The 23,809-nt window shown below is 41.6% G+C and overlaps 1 protein-coding gene across 1 annotated transcript in view; it reads left to right on the top strand.

The window, feature by feature from the left end:
- The first annotated feature begins 1,919 nt into the window (after positions 1-1,919).
- HDHD2 (haloacid dehalogenase like hydrolase domain containing 2) overlaps positions 1,920-23,809 on the top strand; it is a 46,618-nt gene continuing 24,728 nt past the window's right edge. Inside the window, exons 1-3 of the mRNA XM_069568487.1 lie at positions 1,920-2,087; positions 14,492-14,602; positions 19,076-19,284. Coding sequence (XP_069424588.1) covers positions 14,502-14,602; positions 19,076-19,284 — 310 coding nt within the window. The 5' untranslated portion in view covers positions 1,920-2,087; positions 14,492-14,501. The remainder of the gene's footprint in view (positions 2,088-14,491; positions 14,603-19,075; positions 19,285-23,809) is intronic.

The raw sequence follows: 23,809 nt of genomic DNA, 5'->3' as shown, positions 1-23,809 counted from the left end.
CAGTTTTGTCAAGGGGTTTCATATGTGTAAATTGATGTCAGACTGCTCTTAAAAGCTTTTCATTTAGTCGTTTTCATATAGAATGCCTAGGATGACCATCTCTGCACTCAAGGGGTTTAGTTAGATCAAAGGGAGATAAGTGGAGACTCCCAACGTGTATGGAAAGGAAGCAGTGAGTGAAGTGGTTCTACATATCCCAAGATGTTGCTCCCCTAGGGATAACAGGCAAGACCCGTCTCATCTGTTCCTTAGAGAGGCAGGGCAGGAAACTTGCCAGCATAAAGTTTTGGAGTAAGTTTATGCTGGAAAAGGGACATTTCTGTCAGTGGTAGTGGTTAATAAAAGACAGCAATGAGTGCCAGATGCTATTCAAGTAGTAAAGCAGGAAACTGCTTCAGAGACTGGGTGTTTCAAGGGCAGTTATCAAGGAGATGACTTCCGAGATAAGTCCAGAATGGGTGAGAAGTGTAACTGGAAAAAAGCTAATTCCATGTTGGATCTGTTCCTTTAACCTTTGTGCTCTGTTGTCTGTGCTTAGTCATGTTGACTCTGAACCTTTGTAAAGGATTGTTGCCCACAGCCTGAAATATATAGTCCATTTTCAAAGGTTCCGCCTCCCAGGCTTGCCATGTCAAGGTATATAGAGATAAAAAGTTGCATAACAGAGAATAACATTTATCTCGAGTTGGAGGTTTACAGGAACATGATGACCTGATGTGAGAGTTGGACTGTGAAGAAAGCTGAACACCGAAGAATTGATGCTTTTGAACTGTGGTGTTGGAGGACTCTTGAGAGTCCCTTGGACTGTCCATCCTAAAGGAGATCAGTCCTGGGCATTCATTGAAAGGACTGATGCTGAAGCTGAAACTCCAATACTTTGGCCACCTCATCCGAAGAGTTGTCTCATTGGAAAAGACTCTGATGCTGGGAGGGATTGGGGGCAGGAGGAGAAGGGGGCGACCAAGGATGAGATGGCTGGATGCCATCACGGACTCGATGGAAGTGAGTCTGAGTGAACTCCGGGAGATGGTGATGGACAGAGAGGCCTGGCGTGCTGCGATTCATGGCGTTGCAGAGTCGGACTCGACTGAGCGATTGAACTGAACTGATGACCTGACTGAAACAACAAAGGATTATCACATCCCCTTTTGGGGTCTCCCGAGGCACCAATAAGTTCACAACAGCCCACATCCTCTCTCCTTTCAGAGTAAAATAAGCCTGAATTCTAATTCAGGTAAAACAGTTCTTTGGGACCCCAGTCAGCCACATTCTCGGTCTGCTGGCATTTCAAGTAAAGTCACGACCCCTTCCCCCAATCCCTCTTTTTGGTCTGTTGTGAAGGCTGTCTCACTGACGTGGCAGAGTAAGCGACGATGGCGCAAAGAAAGGTAATAATAACTTGGTTTGACAACACTGCTGTGGAACGAGAAATTGCCTACTGGACAAAAGAAGTTTTTGTTTTTCCTGCTTAATTCAAGCCCAGCAGGGCCCCCACTTAAAGGGATTAGGTCTCGATAACCACGTACTCGGGAGAAGGCAGTGGCACCCCACTCCATTACTCTTGCCTGGAAAATTCCATGGACGGAGGAGCCTGGTGGGCTGCAGTCCATCGGGTCGCTAAGAGTCAGACACGACTGAGCGACTTCACTTTGACTTTTCACTTCCATGCATTGGAGAAGGAAATGGCAACTCACTCCAGTGTTCTTGCCTGGAGAATCCCAGGGACGGGGGAGCCTGGTGGGCTGCCCCACAGCCCAGAGTAGGACACGACTGAAGCGACTTAGCAGCAGCAGCAGCAGCAGCAGCAGCAGCAGCAGCAACCACTCACTCTGTTACAGGGTAACGAGGTAGCGCTAGACCCGTCAGCTCGCAAAGGAAACGGGAAAATAACCCAAGGCGGACGAGTCGGAGACGTTTGCGGGGAGGCGGGACTTCCGGCGCAGCCCAGGTCCTGTTTCCGGCGTCGTCAGGACGCTTCCCCGGCGCTCTGGGCGTCCCGGGCAAGGACACGGTGCAGGGGAGCGGTCGTGCTGATTTTCTCCGCTAGCCAGGCCTTCGCCTTTGCTGAGAACGGCTCTGCGAGCCCGGTGAGGAGCCGCTGTGGAACGGGCGAGCGCCCGCCCGTCTGGGGGCTTCCTTTCTTTGTGAGGAAGCTGAGGACATAAGCGGTGGCATCTCTAGGCCTCCACCCTCCTGGCGCCGGCACCAACCCGCGCGCTCGCTGGGTGAGGCTCGCCCAGCCCTCTCGGCCCGGACGGCCTTCGACGCGGCACCGCCCAGCAGCGCTTCCGCCCGGCCTGCTAGCTCTGGTTGAGCGGCTCTGGGGCGTTTGTCGTTCCAGGAACTTGCCCCTGGACTGTATTTCGAAGCCCGCGTCCCTTCCCGTCTGTCTGGCGTTTGCCAGGCGCTGAACCTCGCGCTGGCGGAGGGTGCGTGATCTGTCCTCCTCAGGAGAAGGAGGGGATCGCGGTTGAGTTAATGCAGAAAGAGCCCTGTTCGTGGAATCGTTCCAGTTATAAGAGCTAGAAGTAGGAAGATGATTCCAAGCAAAGACGACATAAAGTTGTTGGTATAGTCTAGATGAGAGATGATTTCAAAAGCCAAGATAATTTGGCTAAGTGAAAGGAAGTGAGTGGATTTAAGACTGTACAGGAGGTAGCAATGATATGATTTGGCCTTTGACTGATTGGGAGGGAGGCTTGAGACGGTCTGGTGGTTACATCTACGTTGATGGTGCTGCCATTCACGCATAAGGGTCGCAGGATGAAGAGTAGCTTCTGGAGGATAACAAGAACTTGGATTGAGAAGCCCCAGGCATATTCAGGGGGAGATAGTCTCTGAAGTATCTTGAAAGTTCTTTTGGGGATGAGAGAGAATTTTTACCTTTCTTCTTTTCATTGAATATGTACCAGTATCAATTGATTATGATTCTTGTGAAGTATCTCTCACATAAGTTGTTCAAGCCATGGGAGATGGTGGGACATGGACTTATATGAAGAAACAAGGACCGCCTTTGAAGCCTTTGCAGTTTTCTGGAGTGATACTAAGATCTTGCAGTTTATCAAGTACTAACTTGTAGTTCGGATTTGTTGTTAAGTCTCTAAGTCGGGTGGAACTCTGTGACCCCATGGACTGTATAGCATGCCAGGCTTCTCTGTCCTCCCAGTGTTTTCTCAAATTCATGTCCATTGAGTTGGTGATGCTATCTAACCATCTCATCCTCACCTGCTTCTCCTTTTGTCTTCAATCTTTCCCAGCCTAAGGGTCTTTTCCAATGATTCAGCTCTTTGCTCCAGGTGGCCAAAGTATTGGAGCTTCAGCAATAGTCCTTCCAATGAGTATTCAGGGTTGATTTACCATATTCTTACCTTTAGTGATGCATTTTAAAGAATCCTTTAACTGTCACACGTCTAAATTGTCACTTGGAACAATCTAGTCTTTTGCCTAACAAGTTGCTTCTTCCCCTCTCAGGCAGGTTTATAGTTGGTGCTGTTATTGATGTAATGCTCCATTTCAAGGTCACAATAAAGATCAGAAATAGAATAACATAAGAGTTGGACAGGACTGAGCAACTGAACTGATGAAGACTGTTATAAAAGAAAGGATTTGCAGTGGAATGTTGATTAACCAGAGCTCATAATATCTTTTATTGCCTCTGCACTCTCCTCCTTAACCACCTCTCCCCTTGCAGATTCATTATGAAAGACGGATAGAACCAGAGGTTTATTTTAAAATACTTGATGAGGGCTGTTATACTGATGTACATTAATTGGAAAATTTTAGTTTTTTATGACTATTAAATGTATGAGAAATGACTAAAACATAGCAAGACTAGTTTTTATTGCGAAATATGTCATCTACACAAGAGTACGCAAAACACGTCAGTTTTAAATAATTAAAAAACACTGTGTACTCACTGTCTAGGTCAAGAAGACCTTAGAGGCACCCTTGTGCTCCTGGTGTGCATCTCCCGCCCAGCCCCTGCAAGAATCACTGTCTGTGACTCTTGCCTTAATCATTCCCTCCTCGTAGTTTTTATCACCTGTGTATGCTGTAATATGTCGTGTGTTCTTTTGTGACTTGCTTCTTTCACTCTATGGAAGATTTTGGAGAGTTACCTAGGATGATGTAATTGTGGTCATTCATTTCCACCTCCTTTTGCATTCTGTGTTTGAATACACCACAATTTATTCTGCTGTTGATAGACATTTGTATTGTTTCCAGTACCTGGTTATTACACACAGTGCTGCTTTGGACATTTATCTAAAGGCAGAATATGAAAAAATCTCTAGGATTTAATACCTGGGTCATAGAGTATGGTGATGCCAAATTGGTTCCTAAATGAGTGTTTGGTTTATTCTCTCACTTAGCCATAAAAGGGAGATGCTTTTGAAAACCTTTGATGTTTTCTGACTTAAATTTTGCCTATCTTTTTGTTGTTGCAGTGATCTCATTATGCTTTAAATTTGCATATCCTTGGTTACCAATGAGTTTTTAAAAAAACTTCGTTTGTTTATGTGCTCTTTTGTAAAGGATATGTTGATGATTATTCAGTTCAGTTCCATTCAGTCGCTCAGTCGTGTTGGACTCTGCGACCCCATGGACTGCAGCATGCCAGCTTTCCCTGTCCATCACCAACTCCCAGAGTTTACTGAAACTCCTGTCCATTAAGTCAGTGATACCATCCAATCATCTCATCCTGTGTCGTCCCCTTCTCTTCCTGCCTTCAATCTTTCCCAGCATCAGGGTCTTTTCAAATGAGTCAGTTCTTTGCATCAGGTGGCCAAAGTATTGAAGTTTCAGCTTTAGCATCAGTCCTTCCAATGAATATTCAGGACTGATTTCCTTTAGGATGGACTGGTTGGATCTCCTTGCAGTCCAAGGGACTCTCAAGAGTCTTCTCCAACACCACAGTTCAAAAGCATCAATTCTTTGGCGCTCAGCTTTCTTTATAGTCCAACTCTCACATCCATACATGACTACTGGAAAAACCATAGCTTTGACTAGATGGACCTTTGTTGACAAAGTAATGTCTCTGCTTTTTAATATGCTGTCTAGTTTGGTCATAACTTTGCATCCAAGAAATAAGCATCTTTTAATTTCATGGCTGCAGTCACCATCTGCAGTGATTTTGGAGCCCAAGAAAATAAAGTCTGTCACTGTTTCCACTGTTTCCCCATCTATCCCATGAACTGACGGGACCAGATGCCATGATCTTCGTCTTCTGAATGTTGAGCTTTAAGCCAACTTTTTCACTCTCCTCTTTCACTTTCATCAAGAAGCTCTTTAGTTCTTCGCTTTCTGCCATAAGGGTGGTGTTCTCTGCATATCTGAGGTTACTGATATTTCTCCTGGCAATCTTGATTCCACCTTGTGCTTCCTCCAGCCCAGCGTTTCTCATGATGTACTCTGCATAGAAGTTAAATAAGCAGGGTGACAATATACAGCCTTGACGTACTTCTTTCCCAATTTGGAACCAGTCTGTTGTTCCGTGTCCAGTTCTGACTGTTGCTTCCTGACCTGCATACAGATTTCTCAGGAGGCAGGTCAGGTGGTCTGGTATTCCTATCTCTTCAAGAGTTTCCAGAGTTTCTTGTGGTCCACACAGTCAGAGGCTTTGGCATAGTCAATAAAGAAGTAGATGTTTTTCTGGAACTCTCTTGCTTTTTCGATGATCCAGCGGATGTTGGCAATTTGATCTCTGGTTCCTCTGCCTTTTCTAAAACCAGCTTGAACATCTGGAAGTTCACGGTTCACATACTGTTGAAGCCTGGCTTGGAGAATTTTGAGCATTACTTTGCGAGCGTGTGAGATGAGTACAATTGTGTGGTAGTTTGAGCATTCTTTGGCATTGCCTTTCTTTGGGATTGGAATGAAAACTGACCTTTTCCAGTCCTGTGGCCACTGCTGAGTTTTCCAAATTTGCTGGCATATTGAGTGCAGCACTTTCACAGCATCATCTTTTAGGATTTGAAATAGCTCTGGAATTCTATCACCTCCACTAGCTTTGTTTGTACTGATGCTTCCGAAGGCCCACTTGACTTCGCATTCCAGGATGCCTGGCTCTAGGCTGGTGATCACACCATTGTGGTTATCTGGGTCATGAAGATCTTTTTTGTACAGTTCTTCTGTGTATTCTTGCTACCTCTTCTTAATATCTTCTGCTTCTGTTAGGTCCATACCATTTCTGTCCTTTATTGTGCTCATCTTTCCGTGAAATGTACCCTTGGTATCTCTAATTTTCTTGAAGAGATCTCTAGACTTTCCCATTCTATTGTTTTCCTCTATTTCTTTGCATTGATTGCTGAGAAGGGCTTTCTTATCTCTCCTTGCTATTCTTTGGAACTCTGCATTCAAATGGGTATATCTTTCCTTTTCTCCCTTGCCTTGCTTCTCTTCTATTCATAGCTATTTGTAAGGCCTCATCAGACAACCATTTTGCCTTTTTGCATTTCTTTTTCTTGGGGATGGTCTTGATCCCTGCCTCCTGTACAATGTCATGAACCTCTGTCCATAGTTATTCAGGCACTCTACCTATCAGATCTAATGCCTTGAATCTATTTGTCACTTCCGCTGTATAATTCGTTTCAGATTTGCTGTTTTGTAAAGGGTATATTGAGATCTTATGTCATTTTTTATGCTATTAACACGCTATTAAGTGTTTATCTTTTTCTTAATATTTATAGCTTATATTTCCTGGACTCTGATCCTTTCTGACATGGGTTGCAAATCTATTTTTCACTCTATATATTTCTATTCTCTTTCTCTTTTCACAGTACTGTTGAAATATGTTTTTTCCTTCATTCCTTTATGCTTTTATATCTCAAGAAAGCCATTCCTACCCTCAGTTCATGAAGATACTCTCCTATCTGAAAGTTTTACAGTTTTCCCTTAAACATGTGTTTTTTTAATCTTGGGGGGAAAATGTTTCTGTAGTATGATGATGCATGCCCAGTTGCTAAGTTGTGTCCTACTCTTCGTCATCTCCTGGGCTGTAGCCCTTTAGTCTTCTCTGTCCATGGGATTTTCCAGGCGAGAATACTGAATTGGGTTGCCATTTCCTTCTTCAGGGCATCTTCCCAACCCAGGGCTCAAACCCGAGTCTCTAGCCGCATCTCCTGCATTGGCAGGCATATTCTTTACTACTGAGCCATTTGGGACACACTACATCACATGTAGTGTGATATAGGAGTCTAATTTCATTTTTTTTTCTGCTACAGATAGTCATTTTTCTTTCTTCACTGATCTGAAATACTATCTCTGTCATATATCAAGCTTCCACACTGGTTGGGGTTAGGACCCAAAAAGGGTCGTTTTTTTGGTTCTCTATTCTGTTCTGTTGATCAGTTTGTCTCTTCATTTGCTAATACCTCAACATCTTAATTAGTTACAAGACCTGATTAATTGTCTGGATATTAGGAAAAGCAAGGCTCCCATCTTCTTTCTCTTCAATCTTGGCTGAAGTATCTTGGCTCTTTGTACTGGTGTGTGTTTTAGAATCAGCTTATCAAGTTCCACAGAACCCTTGTGGGATTTTGATTGGAATTGCTTTAAATCTCCTGGTCATTAAAAAGGAAAGTTTATATAATATTCGGTCCTTTAAAAGATCTGTCTATATATTTAAGTCTTCTTTGTGTCTTTCATTGAGGTTTTGTAATTTTGCCATGGAAGTGACTCTTGTTAGACTTTCTGGTAACTGTATTTTCTGACACTACTGTAAGTGATACCTTTTTAAAAATTAGTTTTCTAATTGTTTGTGACATAGTGATTTTCCAGTGTTAATTGCTATACTTTTTTACTTTGTTTTAGACTCCTGAATTTTTGTATATACAATCAACTCATCATGAGTAATGTTAGTTTTGTTTCTTCTTTCCAATCCTTATACCTTTTTCTTGTACTGCATTAGCTGAGGTATCATTTGCAATGTTAAATAGAAGTGATGGAAGTAACATCCTTGTGTCTTTCGCTGTCTCATTGTTTTTAGTTTGTTACTGATACATGATATCATAGTAAGAAGTGTAAGTTATATACTTATAAGTATATTACTGATAAGTCTAATGTTGGCTATCTGTAGGGGTCGCACAGAGTTTGACACGATTGAAGTGACTTAGCAGCAGCAGCAGCAGCAGCAAATACTCTTTTATCATCTTAAAGAAGTTCCATGGCTCAGTATAGTAGGGAGTTCAGTTCTCTCAATACTGCTCTGTAGATCCAGTGCAGTTCTAGTCAGAATCCCAGTGGGGAAATTTGGTGTTTGTTTTGATGGAAAATGACAGGCATCAATGTGGATCAATTTCAGAAATACAATGTTGAGCAAAATGTGAAAGCTGAAAAATTATGATCTCATTTTTATAGAGTTAAAAGACATTAATTTAAAGCTGTGTGACAAGTAAAAATATTAAGAAAAGCAAGAAAATGATTATCACAAAATTCATTATGTTAATTGCTTCTGGGAGGTAAGAAGGAAATGTAACTAAAGGGGCTTATATAAGAGGCTTGGCAGTATTAGCAGTGTTCTTTCTAATCTTAAACTAGGGGCTGGCTAAACATACAACTTTCATTTTTATATTACGATTATTATTAGATATGAAAACATCTCGTGCCTTCAGCCCATTTTTATTTTTTATTTTTTTAGCCCATTTTTAAAAGAGATCTTTTTAAAATTTATTTTCCTCCAGAAGTTGAAAATTTGTAAAAAAAAAATAGTACAATGAAAGTCATATGCGTTTCACCACAATTTTCTAATTGTTAATATTTTGCTCTATTTGTTTTATGTCTCTCTCATGCATTGCACTTATTTGTCATGTCTCTCCACATATCTTTAATTTGAAACAGTTCCCCAGCCTCTTCTTTGTTTTTTATGATATTGATTTTTTTTTTTTTTTAAGTTCAAGCCAGTTTTATAGAATTTGGAATTGCCATGATTGATTTGTGTTAAACATTTTTGGCAGAAATTCTGCAAAGGCAGAACTACTACAAAGGTCTTCCCAGGAAGCATGTAATGTCAGTTTCTCCCATTATTAAGGGTGTTAGTTTAATCATTTGGTTAAGTGCTGGGGTCCAGCCCCGGTGGATCCAGGGTGATTCGAAAGTGGGGACGGAATCGGTGTCCTAGGAAAAAACTTATTTAATTACAGATATAGAGAGAGATTGGAAAATTAGTGGAGAAAAAGGGGCTGAATAACTTGGTTTACATGGAATACCAATCACCACCTACGTAGGCCACAGGTGTCTTTCCGTTCTCTCGAAGGAGAGGAGGCACTGAGGCCTCCCCAGTCCGATCTTAGAAGCCCAGGCAAAATTAGCAGGCTTGGTGAGTACCCACGTACCAGATGGAAATTCAGCCAGAAAAATGGGGAGCAAGAAAGAAACGACACAGGGGAATCAGTCTTTCCAGAAACTGATCCCATTTCTTTATTTTTCAGGTTTGCTTATATACCTTTTGTTATACATAGGGATGAATACAGAGTCACGCGGGGGTCAGCAGTCCTGACCTTCATCAAAATCAGGTGCTTCACATAAATGTATAAAAAAAAGGTCTTAGGGGTTTTACATCATCTTCTGGCCATGAGACCTGCTGACATTTTACGACCCTTTCTTTCTGATAACCAAAAAACTTATTTTTCCAAGGGTGTTTTTTCTTAAACCAGGCACCACCCTCCAAATAAAGTTGCATTCCTTTAGGGTGAGGGTATATTGGGTTACAATCAAGAAAGGAATTTATTTAACCTGAGGTTAACATTAATCCTAAAGGTTAATACTTATTTCTCCTATATGCTAGTTATATTCATTATAAGGGCAGGGAATATGGAGATTTAGCAGCAAACATCAGCCCAACAAATGAAAACCCTTCACCAATGTTCCCCTTAAGATCTATTTAGTCTTAAGATAGTGATAAAGTTACATTTTTACATAGCAAGGACACAGTGATTTATAACAAAGTACAGTGATCTATAACAAAAGAGAAAATTCATTAAATCAAAAAGTCTAGTATTGCTAACATCAAAAACCACTATATTTCCTTTTCTATATTCCAAATACATTGATTAATATATTCCCAGGTGCCTAAGGATATGGAGGCCTGGCGGCAGTCATTGACTCAACAATGAGAAAAAGCCGTATGCTAATTAAGATTTTCAAAATACTCCAAACTCTCTGTGCTGTTTGTGGTTGAGAGGTAGTAAACAATCATGTGCATAGTGGCAGGAGTATGGATAATCCTGTCACACAAGCTAGTCTGCTGGCAGAGAGGTTTGACCTGAGACACCCTTGTCACACCCAGGGCAGGGAATTAGCAGCAATTATTGGCACAACAAATGAAAAACCCTTCAACAATATAATTCCTAACCAACCCACTATACCAATAATTTCTAACTTCCCAAAAGAATCTGCCTTTAGTAAGTCTAAAACATCTCATGCCTCTCATGGCTGGGAGGCTGCAAACAATCACATGTGGCCAGACAAACCTATACAGGCAGGCTAGATAACCTTCAGAGGAGTTCGTAAGTTGAACTGCTCTTGTCACGCCCAGGAATTTTTATTGACTTGGAGCTGTAAGTTAACTCCTTCTCCGAGAGAGGTAATGGGGGTCAGCCCCCTGTAAAGTCAGAGGTGTAGGTGAGAGCATGAAACAGTAAAGTAGGTAGACGCTGGTTTTGAGGGTAGATGCTCGGGAACAGGGGGTTTCCTGAGGCTCGATCCGCCTTTGTGTATGCCGAAGCCTCCTTCCTCGTGACCTTTGCCATGGGAGGAGTTCCTCACGCTGGCTCCCGGCAGTTAAGGGATTATTTGGCCATTTTTCTCCACTGTAAAAGTATCTGGAAAGTATCTCATTTGTAGTTAATGGAGAACCTTAATTTGTGGGTGATTATTTGAGCCTGAGTGATTAAACATCCCTGCACAGTGTGGGTTTGAACTGCGTGGGTCCATATAATTGGATATTTTTCAGTAGTAGATACTACAGTGCTAGACAGTTGGCGGTTGGTTGAATCCAAGGATGTGGAGGAACCCTGGATGTGGAGGGTGAACTGTAAGTTATGCATAAATTACCCCCCGCATTGTTCAAGGGTTAACTACTATCCCCTAACAGCTTTTCACCCAGTGGCTGTATTATGTGTTCCTCATTTCTGCTGTCTTTTTCTTTTTGGTGCTCAGATTGCCCCAGGTTTGGTCAGCTGAATCCCCCGGTTCCCTTGTCCTTTTTGTCCCCCTGTAATCTGGTAAAACATCATCTTCCAGACTTGCCTTGTATTTTGGCTGCCCCAGCCCTGCTTTGTTTAGTGCACATTAGCTGTGGTCATAACTATTGGAGTCTTGTTGCTGCTTGTTCCTTTTAGTGGAGAGTGGTAAGGAATACGTAAATATTTTTAAATCACGAATTCATAATGACACCTCTAATTCTAAACCACACAACAGGGTTCTTGTCCTCCCATTCCATGTTTATAGCTCTTTTCTTCCATTTGATAGCCCTGATTTTTTTCTAAACATCAACAGTACATACTGATTTACTCAGTCCTACAACACACACGGAATTATTTTGGAACTCATTCCACTACCATTACCAACAACAAGCCTGCTAAGTTCAAGATTTTCTTGCAGTTCTTTTGTCCTTTGAGTATATCCTATGGCAGGGCTAGTGTCAGCACTCTACAGAAGTTGTCTGTAGTTTGTTTGAATTCCATTTTAGGGCCGGCTTAATTTAAATTTGAATACATAAACCATTAACATTATTCAAAGTCAAAACTCAGTTTGAGCAAGTTAGTAACTTCTCAGCGTCTCAATTTCTTGCTCTAGGATTGCTGAGGACTTTCAGTGAGGTAGTAAAGACTACAGAGCATTTAGCAGAGCGCAGATCACCTATAGTATCCGGTAAATGGGAGCTGTTCTTTCTTTCTCTGTGAATTCCTCCCAGTCACTTCTCACTTCTTTCTTTTCCTGGTCTGTGACCCCAGGCCATGCATGGGGTGGGGTGGGCGGGCAGGTGGAGGGAAGTACCTGTTAAACAGATGAGTGGGAAAGAACAGGACACATGGATTATGTTCCTGGATTATGTTTATCACTGCCAGGCATTCTCCTTAACTCATGAACCCTCTCAGCCCTACGGGTCTTCACAAGTGTGTTTCCCCTTCTATAGATGAGGAAGTGGAGGCTTGGTATGATTAATGCTCTTGCCCAAGGGTAGGCAGCTGCTCCTGAACCCTGGACCTACCTCACTGTTACCCCTGGTGCTGCTTTCCCTGCCTTCTGCATCTCCCTCACTTGGGACCCAGGTTCCAGCTCCCTGAGGGAAGCCCTGATCGGGCTTGGGAAGGAACAGGGCGGGCCTGGAGCCATCCTGGCTGACGGATCCCTGGGCCCAGCTGGCACACCGTCTCTGCGCCTTCCTGCCTCTGCGTCGGCCTCAGGTCCGGACATGCCGACAGCTGACCACGTGGGAAATGCACTTTTCTCCAGTTTGCCCAGTGGCAGTCCTCAGTGCTCCTTGATCAGCAGCTGCCACTGGCCAGCAACTGACTGCAGTTCTGGGCTCACTCGGGGTTTATTTTTTATGTTTATTCCTTGTGTGCAGAGATGGCTGACATGGAGTAGGAGGGGTCTGGGAAATAAGAGGAGCTAAGGAGCTAATACCTAGAAGCTGGAGGGAATTCAGGAGTCATCTTTGCCATCCCTCTGCCTGCTGACAGCACTACCCCTAAGGGGGACCAGCATTTAACAGGGTAATGCTGGACAGCCTGGTGTACTCCTGGCAGCTTTGGGAGACAGACCCAGCAGGGATTGGCAGGCTACAGAAGACGTGAGAGAAGACGAAATTGAGGTAGAGGGCTGTGTACGTGTTACACTGATACCTTCATCCCACATTGTCCAGCTGTAGGCAGTAAAGCTTGAGGCTTCCTCTTGCCTCCCTGCCCCACATATTGAGGAGAAACTCAGGACCAGAGAAGGAACGTGGCCAAAGTCACACAATGAATTTGAGGCAGACCCAGGACCAACACCCAGGCCCGGTGACCCAAGCTCTCACAGTGCATGTCGGAGGGAGCTAGCTAGGAGAGAGAGATGTGCCCCCATCCACCTGTGTCCCAGGGATGCAGTCAACCACCTGAGAGCTCTTCCTGCCTACTTGTATCATCCCCGGGTTCTCACCCGCTTTCCCCTCTGCTTCTTACTTTAAAGAAGATGGCTCTTCCAGCTCTGCTGTCTCTTCAGGGCCTGACACAGTAAGTGTTCAGTACACATTCGCCGTTTGAAGACACGAGGAATAGCGCAGCTTGGCAACATCCTGGGAGGGTGAAATGAGCACACACCCTCAGACCCAGCAAGACCTCAGAAATGTTCACACACATGGCCACTAGGAGACATGCACGAGGATGTTCACAGAGGCACCCTTCACTATAATACATGCAGAGCTGCCTCAGCCTTCATGGTCAGGAGAAGAGAAAGATAAATTGTGTTTTCACACAATAGAATAATACCATACAGCGGTGAAAATGACCTATATTTACGTGTGTTAACATGGCTCCATCTCACAAGCAATGTGGAATGGTAAAGCAAGTCATGAAGTGTACATAGAACAGTAATACTAAGCTGTCAGCACTTCAAAATCAGGAAAGTAGTAACCTTGGGGCGGGAAAGAAGTGGACTCAGATCTGAGGGGTACACAGAGGGCTCCAACTCTGCCGATGATGTTCTATTTCTGAAGTTGAATGATGGATAAAAGGGATTGTATTATTCTTGATACCTTTTGTATGTCTGAAATATTTTATTATAAAAACAAAAAAATGGAAAAAAATTGTTTCAAAAACTAAAAATGCAGGCAGTCCTATCCTTTTGTCTTTAGATTCCATACAGTTCCTACCTCTCATTATCTTTAAACTGTTATCTTTATACTTAAACTTTGTATTGCCATTATATTCCACTGTCTATGTGATAGAACTGATAGTAAACATACTTTAAAGGAGATATATGCAAAAGGGAAATTGGACATTATAGTGTAAGGAAAATACTTCCTGACTAAAATTACCGTATAACTTGAAATACCCTCCTCACTGATCTATAAATACTAGTAGCTCTTTGGCCTGTATATGCCACTTCAGGATATAACAGTGAAGATTGGCGATTAGAACATTTTCATGGTACATAGCCAGAGCGGAAAAAGGTTTTGCCAGTGATTTAGGGCTTCCTTCCATCCACCCATTCTTCAGAGTACATTTTCTCACACATAAAAATAGATGAATGAATTGCTCCATGAAGAATTATTTCAAGAAATCTGAAGTAAATGTAACCCTTCTTTTAACATTTCCCTTAAGACTTCAGAAAACTTTTATGGGTGAAATTTGGATTTTTTATTTTTAAAAAACATTTCTTTTCTACAAGAGAAGCAGCTTAACATTAAGCAGTATCTTTCTCGATACGAGTGCTATTTTGAAGTCTTACCAGGTTTTAATTGTCCATTGTTTCCTAAACTGTATTTTTAATTTCATTTGCTCTCTCCTAGGGAATGAAGGATGGCAGCACGCCGTGCATTAAAAGCTGTTTTGGTCGATCTCAGTGGCACACTTCACATTGAAGATGCAGCTGTGCCAGGCGCACAGGAAGCTCTTAAAAGGCAAGCTATCCTCCACGTTCAGCTGACAAATATGTTTGTAAGTGCCAGTTTACCAAGGCAGATCATTAGCTGAATGGATGGCCTTAAGATGGCATTTCACCGATTTACCGCAGATACAGGAACTGCCTTGGGCTTAGCTGGAAAACGGATGCATTGTTGCATCTTCCACAAATTGTTCTCCAAGCCTTTTGTTAGGTTCGGCCTTTTGGTCTATCTTTTTGCTCTTCGTGTGTGTCTTTTTTCTAAGTAATGTAAATTTGGGAATGAAAGCTCGAGATTGGAAAATGTGGAATAAGTAGCACTGGAAAAATCGCAGATGAATCCTGGAATCACAAAATGAAACACACACATACACAAAGGCATAGTTCTGCCCACTCCTCCTTCAGCTAAGATCTAGCACTGAGTGTGCAGCTACTCAAATAAAATTTAATTAAGGGACTTGAAATTTTAGCATTATCTCCATTAACTAAATTTAATGCTTTTGAAGGTTGAAGATTGTCTTATATTTCTGATGCATCGCTTACCAAAAGTCTAGATAAAAAATGTATATTATAGAAAAGCTTGTTAAAGTGAACTGAATGTGAATATTTGTTTCTGAGTATCCTGGAAAAAATACTCCTCAGGACAGTAGACCTGGGACTTCCTCGGAGGCTCAGTGATAAAGAATCCACCTGCCGGCACAGGAGACACAGGAGATGTGGGTTTGATCCCTGGGTCAATCCCCTGAAGAAGGAAATGGCAATGCACTCCAATATTCTTGCTTGGAACCTTCCGTGGACTGAGGAGCCTGGTGGGCTGCAGTCCATGGGGTCGGACAGAGCTGGACACGACTGAGCACGCATGCATGGCAGAACTAGTAATGTTATTTAGCATCTTATCTTAAAATAATTTAGAGGCGGATTTAAAGTCAGCAATACTTAGCATGTAGTGCTTTATCATTTTACGCCTTACAACCTTCATAGTCTGCTCTTATTCAGGGAATCTCATGACTAGTATCAGTGCCAGGTATTGTGGCAAGAGAGCAGCACCGACTTGGTGTTCTTTCCATGTGGGGCTTCAGCAAGTGTGAGATTAGATCTGGTAGGCATCAGTTGCAAGCTATTGATGTAGCTGGGAGTCATGGTGTTCTTTTACAGGCGGACAGCAACATGTTGTTTAAGGCCCAAATTAAATCAGTTGGAGAGTGGGACTTTCTCTTGACTCCTTGCCATGGTCTTTCTCAGGCTTTCTAGGGAAAATGTTACCTGTTGATCAGTTTGCTCTCCTGTTGGACAAGTGCTTATACAGCTTCAGAGATGAGCTTTCTGGTCTGGATGGATAGAAAAATCTAATTTCTGGTAAACAATGAATGACATCTCTAAGTACATGTGTAACCTGTGAGCCTGCCATTCTGGAGGGGCCAGAGCCTACAAATTGTCCTCTCACTGGCACAGGCGGGTCATCACCCCAGAGAGATCATATACTGTCACTGCCAGTTTTGGTTTCTCTGGAAACAAATAGCTTTAGGCAAGTTAAGCGACTAGCAAAAAGAAAGGTTTTTTTTTTAAGTTCTTGTCAGAAATAGTATGATCATTTCAGTACTTACACTTGTTCATTTTTCAGATGATAGTTATATTAAAGTATTCAATTTCTTTTAAGAGATCTTACGCACTTAAATTTAGTGTGTTTTTAGGCAAAGCGACCACACAGGTATTATAGAGAAAATCATGATTATAATGAAATATTTAATCGTATAAAGGTATTGAATGCTCTTTGAATAAATGCTTTAAAATCTCTTTTGTTTTGTTTTCTGGCTTATTTTAAATTATGGACAGTGCTTTTATGCCTTGCATCTGTTTGGGGCAGGCATAAAATATAAGGTGTGCATGGCGTGTGTGAGCACTCAGTCATGTCCAACTCTGCGTCCTCGTAGACTGTAGCCCACCAGGCTCCTCTGTCCGTGGAATTTCCCAGGCAAGAATATGGAACTGGGTTGCCATTTCCTATTCCAGGGGATCTTCCCAGCCCAAGGATAGGACCCACATCTCTTGCATCTCCTGCATTGGCAGATGGCTTCTTTACCACTGTGCCACCTGGGAAGCCCAACAGGGTATTAATATAAAAATTTTAATTGTAGGTCAATTAAAATTAGTTTTAGATTAAAATGCTGTTGTTCAGTCGGTAACTCGTCTCTGACTCTTTGCAAATCCCATGGACTGCAGCATACCTGTCCTTCACTATCTCCCGGAGTTTGCTCCAATTCATGTCCATTGAGTCTGTGATGCAATTCACCCGTCTTATCCTCTGTTGCCCCCTTCTCCCCCTGCTCTCAGTCTTTCCCAGCATCAAAGTCTTTTCTAGTGAGTCAGCTCTTCACATCAGGTGGCCAAAGTATTGGAACTTCAGCTTTAGCATTAGTCCTTCAGTGAATATTCAGGGTTGATTTCTTATAGGATTGACTGGTTTGATCTCCTTGCTATCCAAGGGACTTTCAGGAGTCTTCTCCAGCACCAAAATTCGAAAACATCAATTCTTTGACATTCAGCCTTCTTTATGGTCCAACTCTCACATCCATACATGACTACTGGAAAATATCATAGCTTTGACTATATGGACCTTTGTCGGCAAAGCAATGTTTCTGCTTTTTAATATGCTGTCTAGGTTTGTCATTGCTTTTCTCCCAAGGAGCAAGCATCTTTTAATTTCATGGCTGCAGTCACCATCTGCAGTGATTTTGGAGCCCAAGAAAAGAAAATCTGCCGCTTTTTCCCCATCTATTTGCCATGAAGTGATGGGACCAGATGCCATGATCTTATTTTTTCAAATATTGAGTTTCAAGCTATCTTTTTCACTTTCCTCTTTCACCCTCATCAAGCAGCTCTTTAGTTCCTCTTCACTTTCTGCCATTAGGTTAGTATCATCTGCATATGTGAGATTATTGATATTTCTCCTGGCACTCTTGATTCCAGCTTGTGATTTATCCAGCCCAACATTTTGCATGATGTACAAATTAAATAAGCAGAGTGACAATATATAGCCTTGTCATACTCCTTTCCCAGTTTTGAGCCAGTCCGTTGTTCCATGTCTGGTTCTAAATGTTGCTTCTTTTTTTAAAAAAAAATTGGTGCTTCCTGACCTGCATACAGATTTCTCAACAGGCAGGTCACGTGGTCTGGTATTCCTATCTCTTTAAGAATGTTCCACAATTTGTTGTGATCCACACATTCAAAGGCTTTAGTGTAGTCAGTGAAGCAGAAGTAGATGTTTTTGCTTTCTCTGTGATCAAGCGAATGTTGGCAATTTGACCCCTGGTTCCTCTGCTTTTTCTGAATACAGTTTATACATCTGGAAGTTCTCAGTTCACATACTGTTGAAGCCTAGCTTGAAGGATTTTGAGCATTATGTTGCTAGCATGTGAAATGAGCACAATTGTGTGGCAGTTGAACGTTCTTTGGCATTGCCCTTCTTTGGGATTGGAATGAAAACTGACCTTTTCCAGTCCTGTGGCCACTGCTGAGATTTCCAAATTTGCTGAAATACTGAATGCAGCACTTTAACAGTATCATATTTTAGGATTTGAAATAGCTCAGCTGGAATTCCATCACCACCACTACCTTTGTTTGTAGTATTGCTTCTTGAGGCCCACTTGACTTCACACTCCAGGATGTCTTGCTCTAGGTGAGAGACCACATCATTGTGTAGGACCAGGAAAATATTTTTTTTTTAATTAAAGCTGAACTATTATGAATTCTTTCTCTGATGCCTGATTGCCAGTTTAGGTTCCAAGAAGTAGATTATGAAATCAAAAGCAGATTATGAAATTTTGTATGAAATTTTACATACAAAATCCTATATGTATGTAGTTAAAGGAGAAAGCACATTCTAGTCTATCTATAAAAATGACATGTTTCTTTCTCCAAGTAGTTTCTGTTTGTAAACTTAGTAGCACATTAGGGCTTAGCCAGTGTCTAATTGGCTCAGAAGAAAGAACTCTTGAGGTGTCCTCTGTCTCTTAGCATAGGGGGTCAGACCCTGTCCGGAATGCAGGCCAGAGTTCGTGTCTCAGCCCTATAGCTGCCCAGCTGTGTACAGCTGAGCCCAGTCATTAATCCTGTAGGGCTGAGTTTTCTGTCCTTCAGAAGGTTACACTAGGTAGATAATCTCAAGATAACTTTCACCTCATTCTGTGAGTACAGTAGTTACTCAGCTTTGGGTCTTTGTTTTCACTTCTTTGCTTAAAACCTGGTAGTGAAATTCAGTTAAAAGTATAGAAGGTTCTTGAAAAGGTAGTCTTTATAGCCTTTGTAGATAAAGCGGTCCACAGGGTATGGATAAGCTGTAAGCAGTTTTGGATAGGTTATAAAACCTGTTGGCCATAAAAACACTCAGTGACTTACCTTTCATTTTTTGACCTTTGGCAAGGGCTACCAAATTAGGTTTTATGGGGCTAGAATGTAAAAACTGCCTGTTGACACCTGAATTATACTTTTCTAGGTTACGTGCTACTTCTGTAATGGTTAGGTTTGTGACCAATACAACCAAGGAGAGCAAGCAAGACCTCTTGGAAAGATTGAAAAAACTGGAGTTTGATATCTCTGAAGATGAAATATTCACATCTCTGACTGCAGCCAGAAACTTGGTGGAGCAGAAGCAAGTCCGACCCATGCTGCTGGTTGATGATCGGGCTCTACCTGATTTTAAAGGTAGGAGGCATTCGGAAAGATTTAACAATTAGCTCTTCATATCAGCTTATAAGTCACTCTTAAAACTGGATGTTTGGAAGCATTTATTCAGATTTCCTCTTAATGAAATAGTCAACAGATACAGTGTTTCTCAGACCTGTTTTGACTGCCATCCACAGTAAGTGAAACACATTACATAGAAATTCAGGACATATGTATGTGTACTTGTACATGTTAAATAATACTTACTCTTACTGTGTAACATGTACTCTGTTTTCTATTTGGTTTGAAAAGTGAAAGTGTTGGTCACTCAGGACTCTTTGCAACCATATGGACTACCCTACCAGCCTCCTCTGTCCACGAAATTCTCCAGGCAAGAATACTGGAATTGGTATCCATTCCCTTCTCTAGGGGATCTTTGCAACTCAGGGATCGAACCCAGGTCTCTTGCATTTCAGGCAAATTCTTTACCATCTGAGGCATCCTTTACCATCTTTACCACCCTTTACCCGGGAAGCCCATTTTCTGTTTGGTTTACTTGTGTAATTTTCATGCTGCTTAGAGCCATTCAGATTAGTTTCACAGTCTACTGATGGATCATGGCCCACAGTTTGAAAGAGCACAAGTCAAGATTTCTCTGAGCATTGCTGTCCTCATTCCTGGAGCCACTGTATTAATTTGACTAGAAAAGATAAACCAATATCAACACGTTTAAAGATAGATGTCATTCTATATAGTGTGAAGCTTTTGCAGTGACCATGAAATATTTTCAGTCAAGGAAAAATAAAACTTTTCTCTTGGAAAATGCCTAAACTCTGGAAAAATATCCTAGTGTTATGAAGCTTTGCCACATTGCTTCTCTTTATAGATGATAGAGTAAAGTACACAATATTGACAAAATAAGTATAAATTATAAAGTCATCATTATAAAGCTGTGTTATAGCTTTGTAAATAATAATTTGGAAACCTATGCGTGGACAAATGCAGAACCTCAAAACTTATACTACCAGGAAATATAACTGTATATCAGTCAGAATTATTATTTGCACGAAACGGGAATCAGCTTTGGCTAAATTAAATGAAAATAAATTTATTAAAAGATCTGATGGAATATAAAATGGCACAGCTCCTTTGGAGAGGAATTTGGCAGGAGCTCTCAAAACTGCTTGGGAAGCAGCACTGCCTATTATAGGCCTGCAGCTGCTAGATGTACTGACAAATAGGTATGAGGGCTTATGAGTAAGGTGGGTCATTATGACCTTATTTGGACCTCATTATGACCTTAGAAAATTGGAAACAACCGAAATGTTCATTGGAAGAGACTGATTAAAACTAGCGTATTTCCACAAAATGGAATGAATGCTTTGTAGCTGAAAGGTAAGTGATAACGAATTCTGTCTCCTGATAAGAGTGATCTTCATAGGATATAGTAAGTGAAAAAAGTAAGGTTTAGAAAACCTTACACATTTGCTGTGTAAGAAAATGAGAGGGAAATGGCTATGGCTATGAATGTATTTGTCTTATATTCGTGAAAGGAAGCTGAAGGAAGATAAGTGAAAAATTAGTAAAAATGGTTATCTAAAGGGGGAGGGCAGGAAGAGGAGATGTGATCTCTCTAAATAAAAGTACATTATTATCTAGTTTTGATATTGGAACCAGGTGAATATTTTACATATTTAAAAGACAAAAAGTTAAAAAACAAGCCAATCCCTAAAAACCAAAAACAGAAACAAATGAACTGTATATAAAGTTGATGACATAACCACTCAAAGAATTATTTTACATGACTTTAAAATATAGTATTCTGATAGTTCATTCATAGGGGATAAATTGAAGGATAAAAGAACTGCAAAAAAACCTAAAACTGCGTTCAGTAGTCTTAGTGTTTATTAGTAGTGTTGATATTATTTTATAATTATGGGTACATTACAGGACAAAGTGGTAGTTATGCTAGTATTATTAGTACTCCAGACTTTAAGAGTAAGTGAAAAAAAATACAAATATAAAAATCAAATAAGGTGTGTGTTAATTTTGAATTAAAAATATTATGATCAACTCCTTTGTTCTTTTAAAAAATACATACTATCTAGATCTTCTGCTAAAAAGGTGGAGAAGCAATGAAACCCTGTGGACAAACTATAGTGTCTACTATGATTTCCTACTTTAGTTCTGTGAAGAAATGGGAGATTCTAGATCCACAGGGATTGTATGAGTCTGGGATAACTTAATTTTTAGCAAGGAAATTATTGAAAACGAATAAAGTCTTGGCTAAAGGACAGTGAAGCCAATTTGAAGGGATAATTTGAGCATCAAAAAGAATAATGATTGTAATAGATTGCAACACATCTTATATACAAAATGATTAAAATGATACTCAACCCCACAAAACTCATTGGTCACTATTGGAGGTTGTTATGCCCTAACTCATTCTGAAAATTGGCAAATGAAACAATAATTTATCCTGCCTTTCCTATTTTAACTGTATTTTAGAGTAACTAAACATTTGATGAGAGTAAGTTCTGTATAGAAGAGTTCTAGCTAGTAAATGCAGAAAGAACGGCAGGATTATAAAATCACATTTGCCAAACCCTAGTGAAATAGGCAACAGTGTCAACAGATTTTAAACACAATAGGTGAAGAATTGATGAGGAGGTTCAGAATGGAGGGATCATGCTGACACCACTTGAACCAGCTGATCAGTCTTAGCATCACTAAATGAGGAACAGCCAGATCCCTTGTGCTTCATGATGTGATGCAATAGAACGTTCATAGCATCGCCTATGAGATAACCTTGCTTAGTAATTGAATGTGAACTTACAAAACCACTAGATCCAGTTACTGGGTTATATGAAATAATAAGAGTAAAGGAACAAATTAAATGATACTCATAAGCAACCAGTCGAATCCAGAAAGTAGGACTTTTTCCAAGATCTAGGTGCTTTAGTAGATAAGGTTGACAGAAGACTGCTGCTGTAGAATGAGAAGTAAAGGATAACAATGAAATACTATATATGGACCTTTTTGGGTGTCAATTACATATCAGATATAAAAAGACGTTTTTGAGACATTTGGAGAGATTCAAATGTGGTCTAGGTATTGAGTGAGTAATAAGAATTATAACTCGGCTTCCCTAGTGGCTCAGTGGTAAAGACTCCACCCGCCAATGCAGGATATACAGGTTCGATCCCTGATCCAGGTAGATCCCACATACCATGGGGCAACTAAGCCCGTGGGCCACAGCTGTTGAGCCTGTGCTCTCGATCCCGGGAACAGCAACTAGTGAAGCCCAGGCGCCCCAGAGCCCGTGCTTCTCAAGAGAAGCCACCTCAGTAAGAACACAGCACAACTGGAGAGCAGCCCCTGCTCTCTACAACTACAGAAAGGCCCACACACAGTGATGAAGACCCAGTGCAGCCAAAAATAAATGAATAAAAATATTATCATTAACCTTGATGGTATAATGTTAAAGTTTTTTTTTTTTTTTAGGTCTTTATCAGTTAAAGATATATACTGAAATATGAAGGGGTGAGATGATGGATATCTGGGATTTACTTTTCAAAGACTTTAGAAAATGTAGAGAATCATAGATACAATTGGCACAATGTTCAGTTCAGTTCAGTCGCTCAGTCATGTCCGACTCTTTGCGACCCCATGAATCACAGCACGCCAGGCCTCCCTGTCCATCACCATCTCTCAGAGTTCACTCAAATTCATGTCCATCGAGTTGGTGATGCCATCCAGCCATGTCATCCTCTGTCGTCCCCTTTTCCCCCTGCCCCCAACCCCTCCCAGCATCAGAGTCTTTTCCAATGAGTTGACTGTTCACATGAGGTGGCCAAAGTACTGTTGCAAGAGGGCATCAGAGGGCAGACACACTGAAACTATAATCACAGAAAACTAGTCAATCTAATCACACTAGGACCACAGCCTTGTCTAACTCAATGAAACTAAGCCTTGCCCTGCGGGGCCACCCAAGATGGGTGGGTCATGGTGGAGAGGTCTGACAGAATGTGGTCCACTGGAGAAGGGAATGGCAAACCACTTCAGTGTTCTTGTCTTGAGAACCCAATGAACAGTATGAAAAGGCAAAATGTTGGTGACTGCTAAAGCTGGATGATGGATATATCAGGACTCATTATGATCTAGTCTTTCCATTTTTAAATATCATTTATATGTCTGCAACAACAAAAAAGACTTTAGGTGGCCTGTAGAACTAACTGCCCAGTGGGGGGCTGGGGTTAAGTCTCTGGGGTTGGGCCCCAAGCAGCAGTATGCAGCATCTCGCAAGTAGAACTGATCAGGCGTCGCCCATGTGCCTCTGCACACTGACCTCTGGAGCTGGCTTGTTGACCCCAGTGGCACTGGAGACTGGAAGTTCCAGCTTGCCCTCCTGCCTCAGAATTTCCAGTGGCACTCTCCCAGTTGCTTGATGTTCTTAGCTTCCATTGTAGAGCCTGGGGTGGGTGCTTTTGATTGGCAGAACCTCCGTCTCAGGCCAGTACCCATAGCTGCAGAGAGGCTGGAAATACAAGTAGGCAGTGTTTCC

Source organism: Ovis canadensis, chromosome 23, assembly GCF_042477335.2.
Source record: "Ovis canadensis isolate MfBH-ARS-UI-01 breed Bighorn chromosome 23, ARS-UI_OviCan_v2, whole genome shotgun sequence".
Classification (NCBI taxonomy): Eukaryota; Metazoa; Chordata; class Mammalia; order Artiodactyla; family Bovidae; genus Ovis; species Ovis canadensis.
This window is presented reverse-complemented; position numbering and strand designations above follow the sequence as displayed.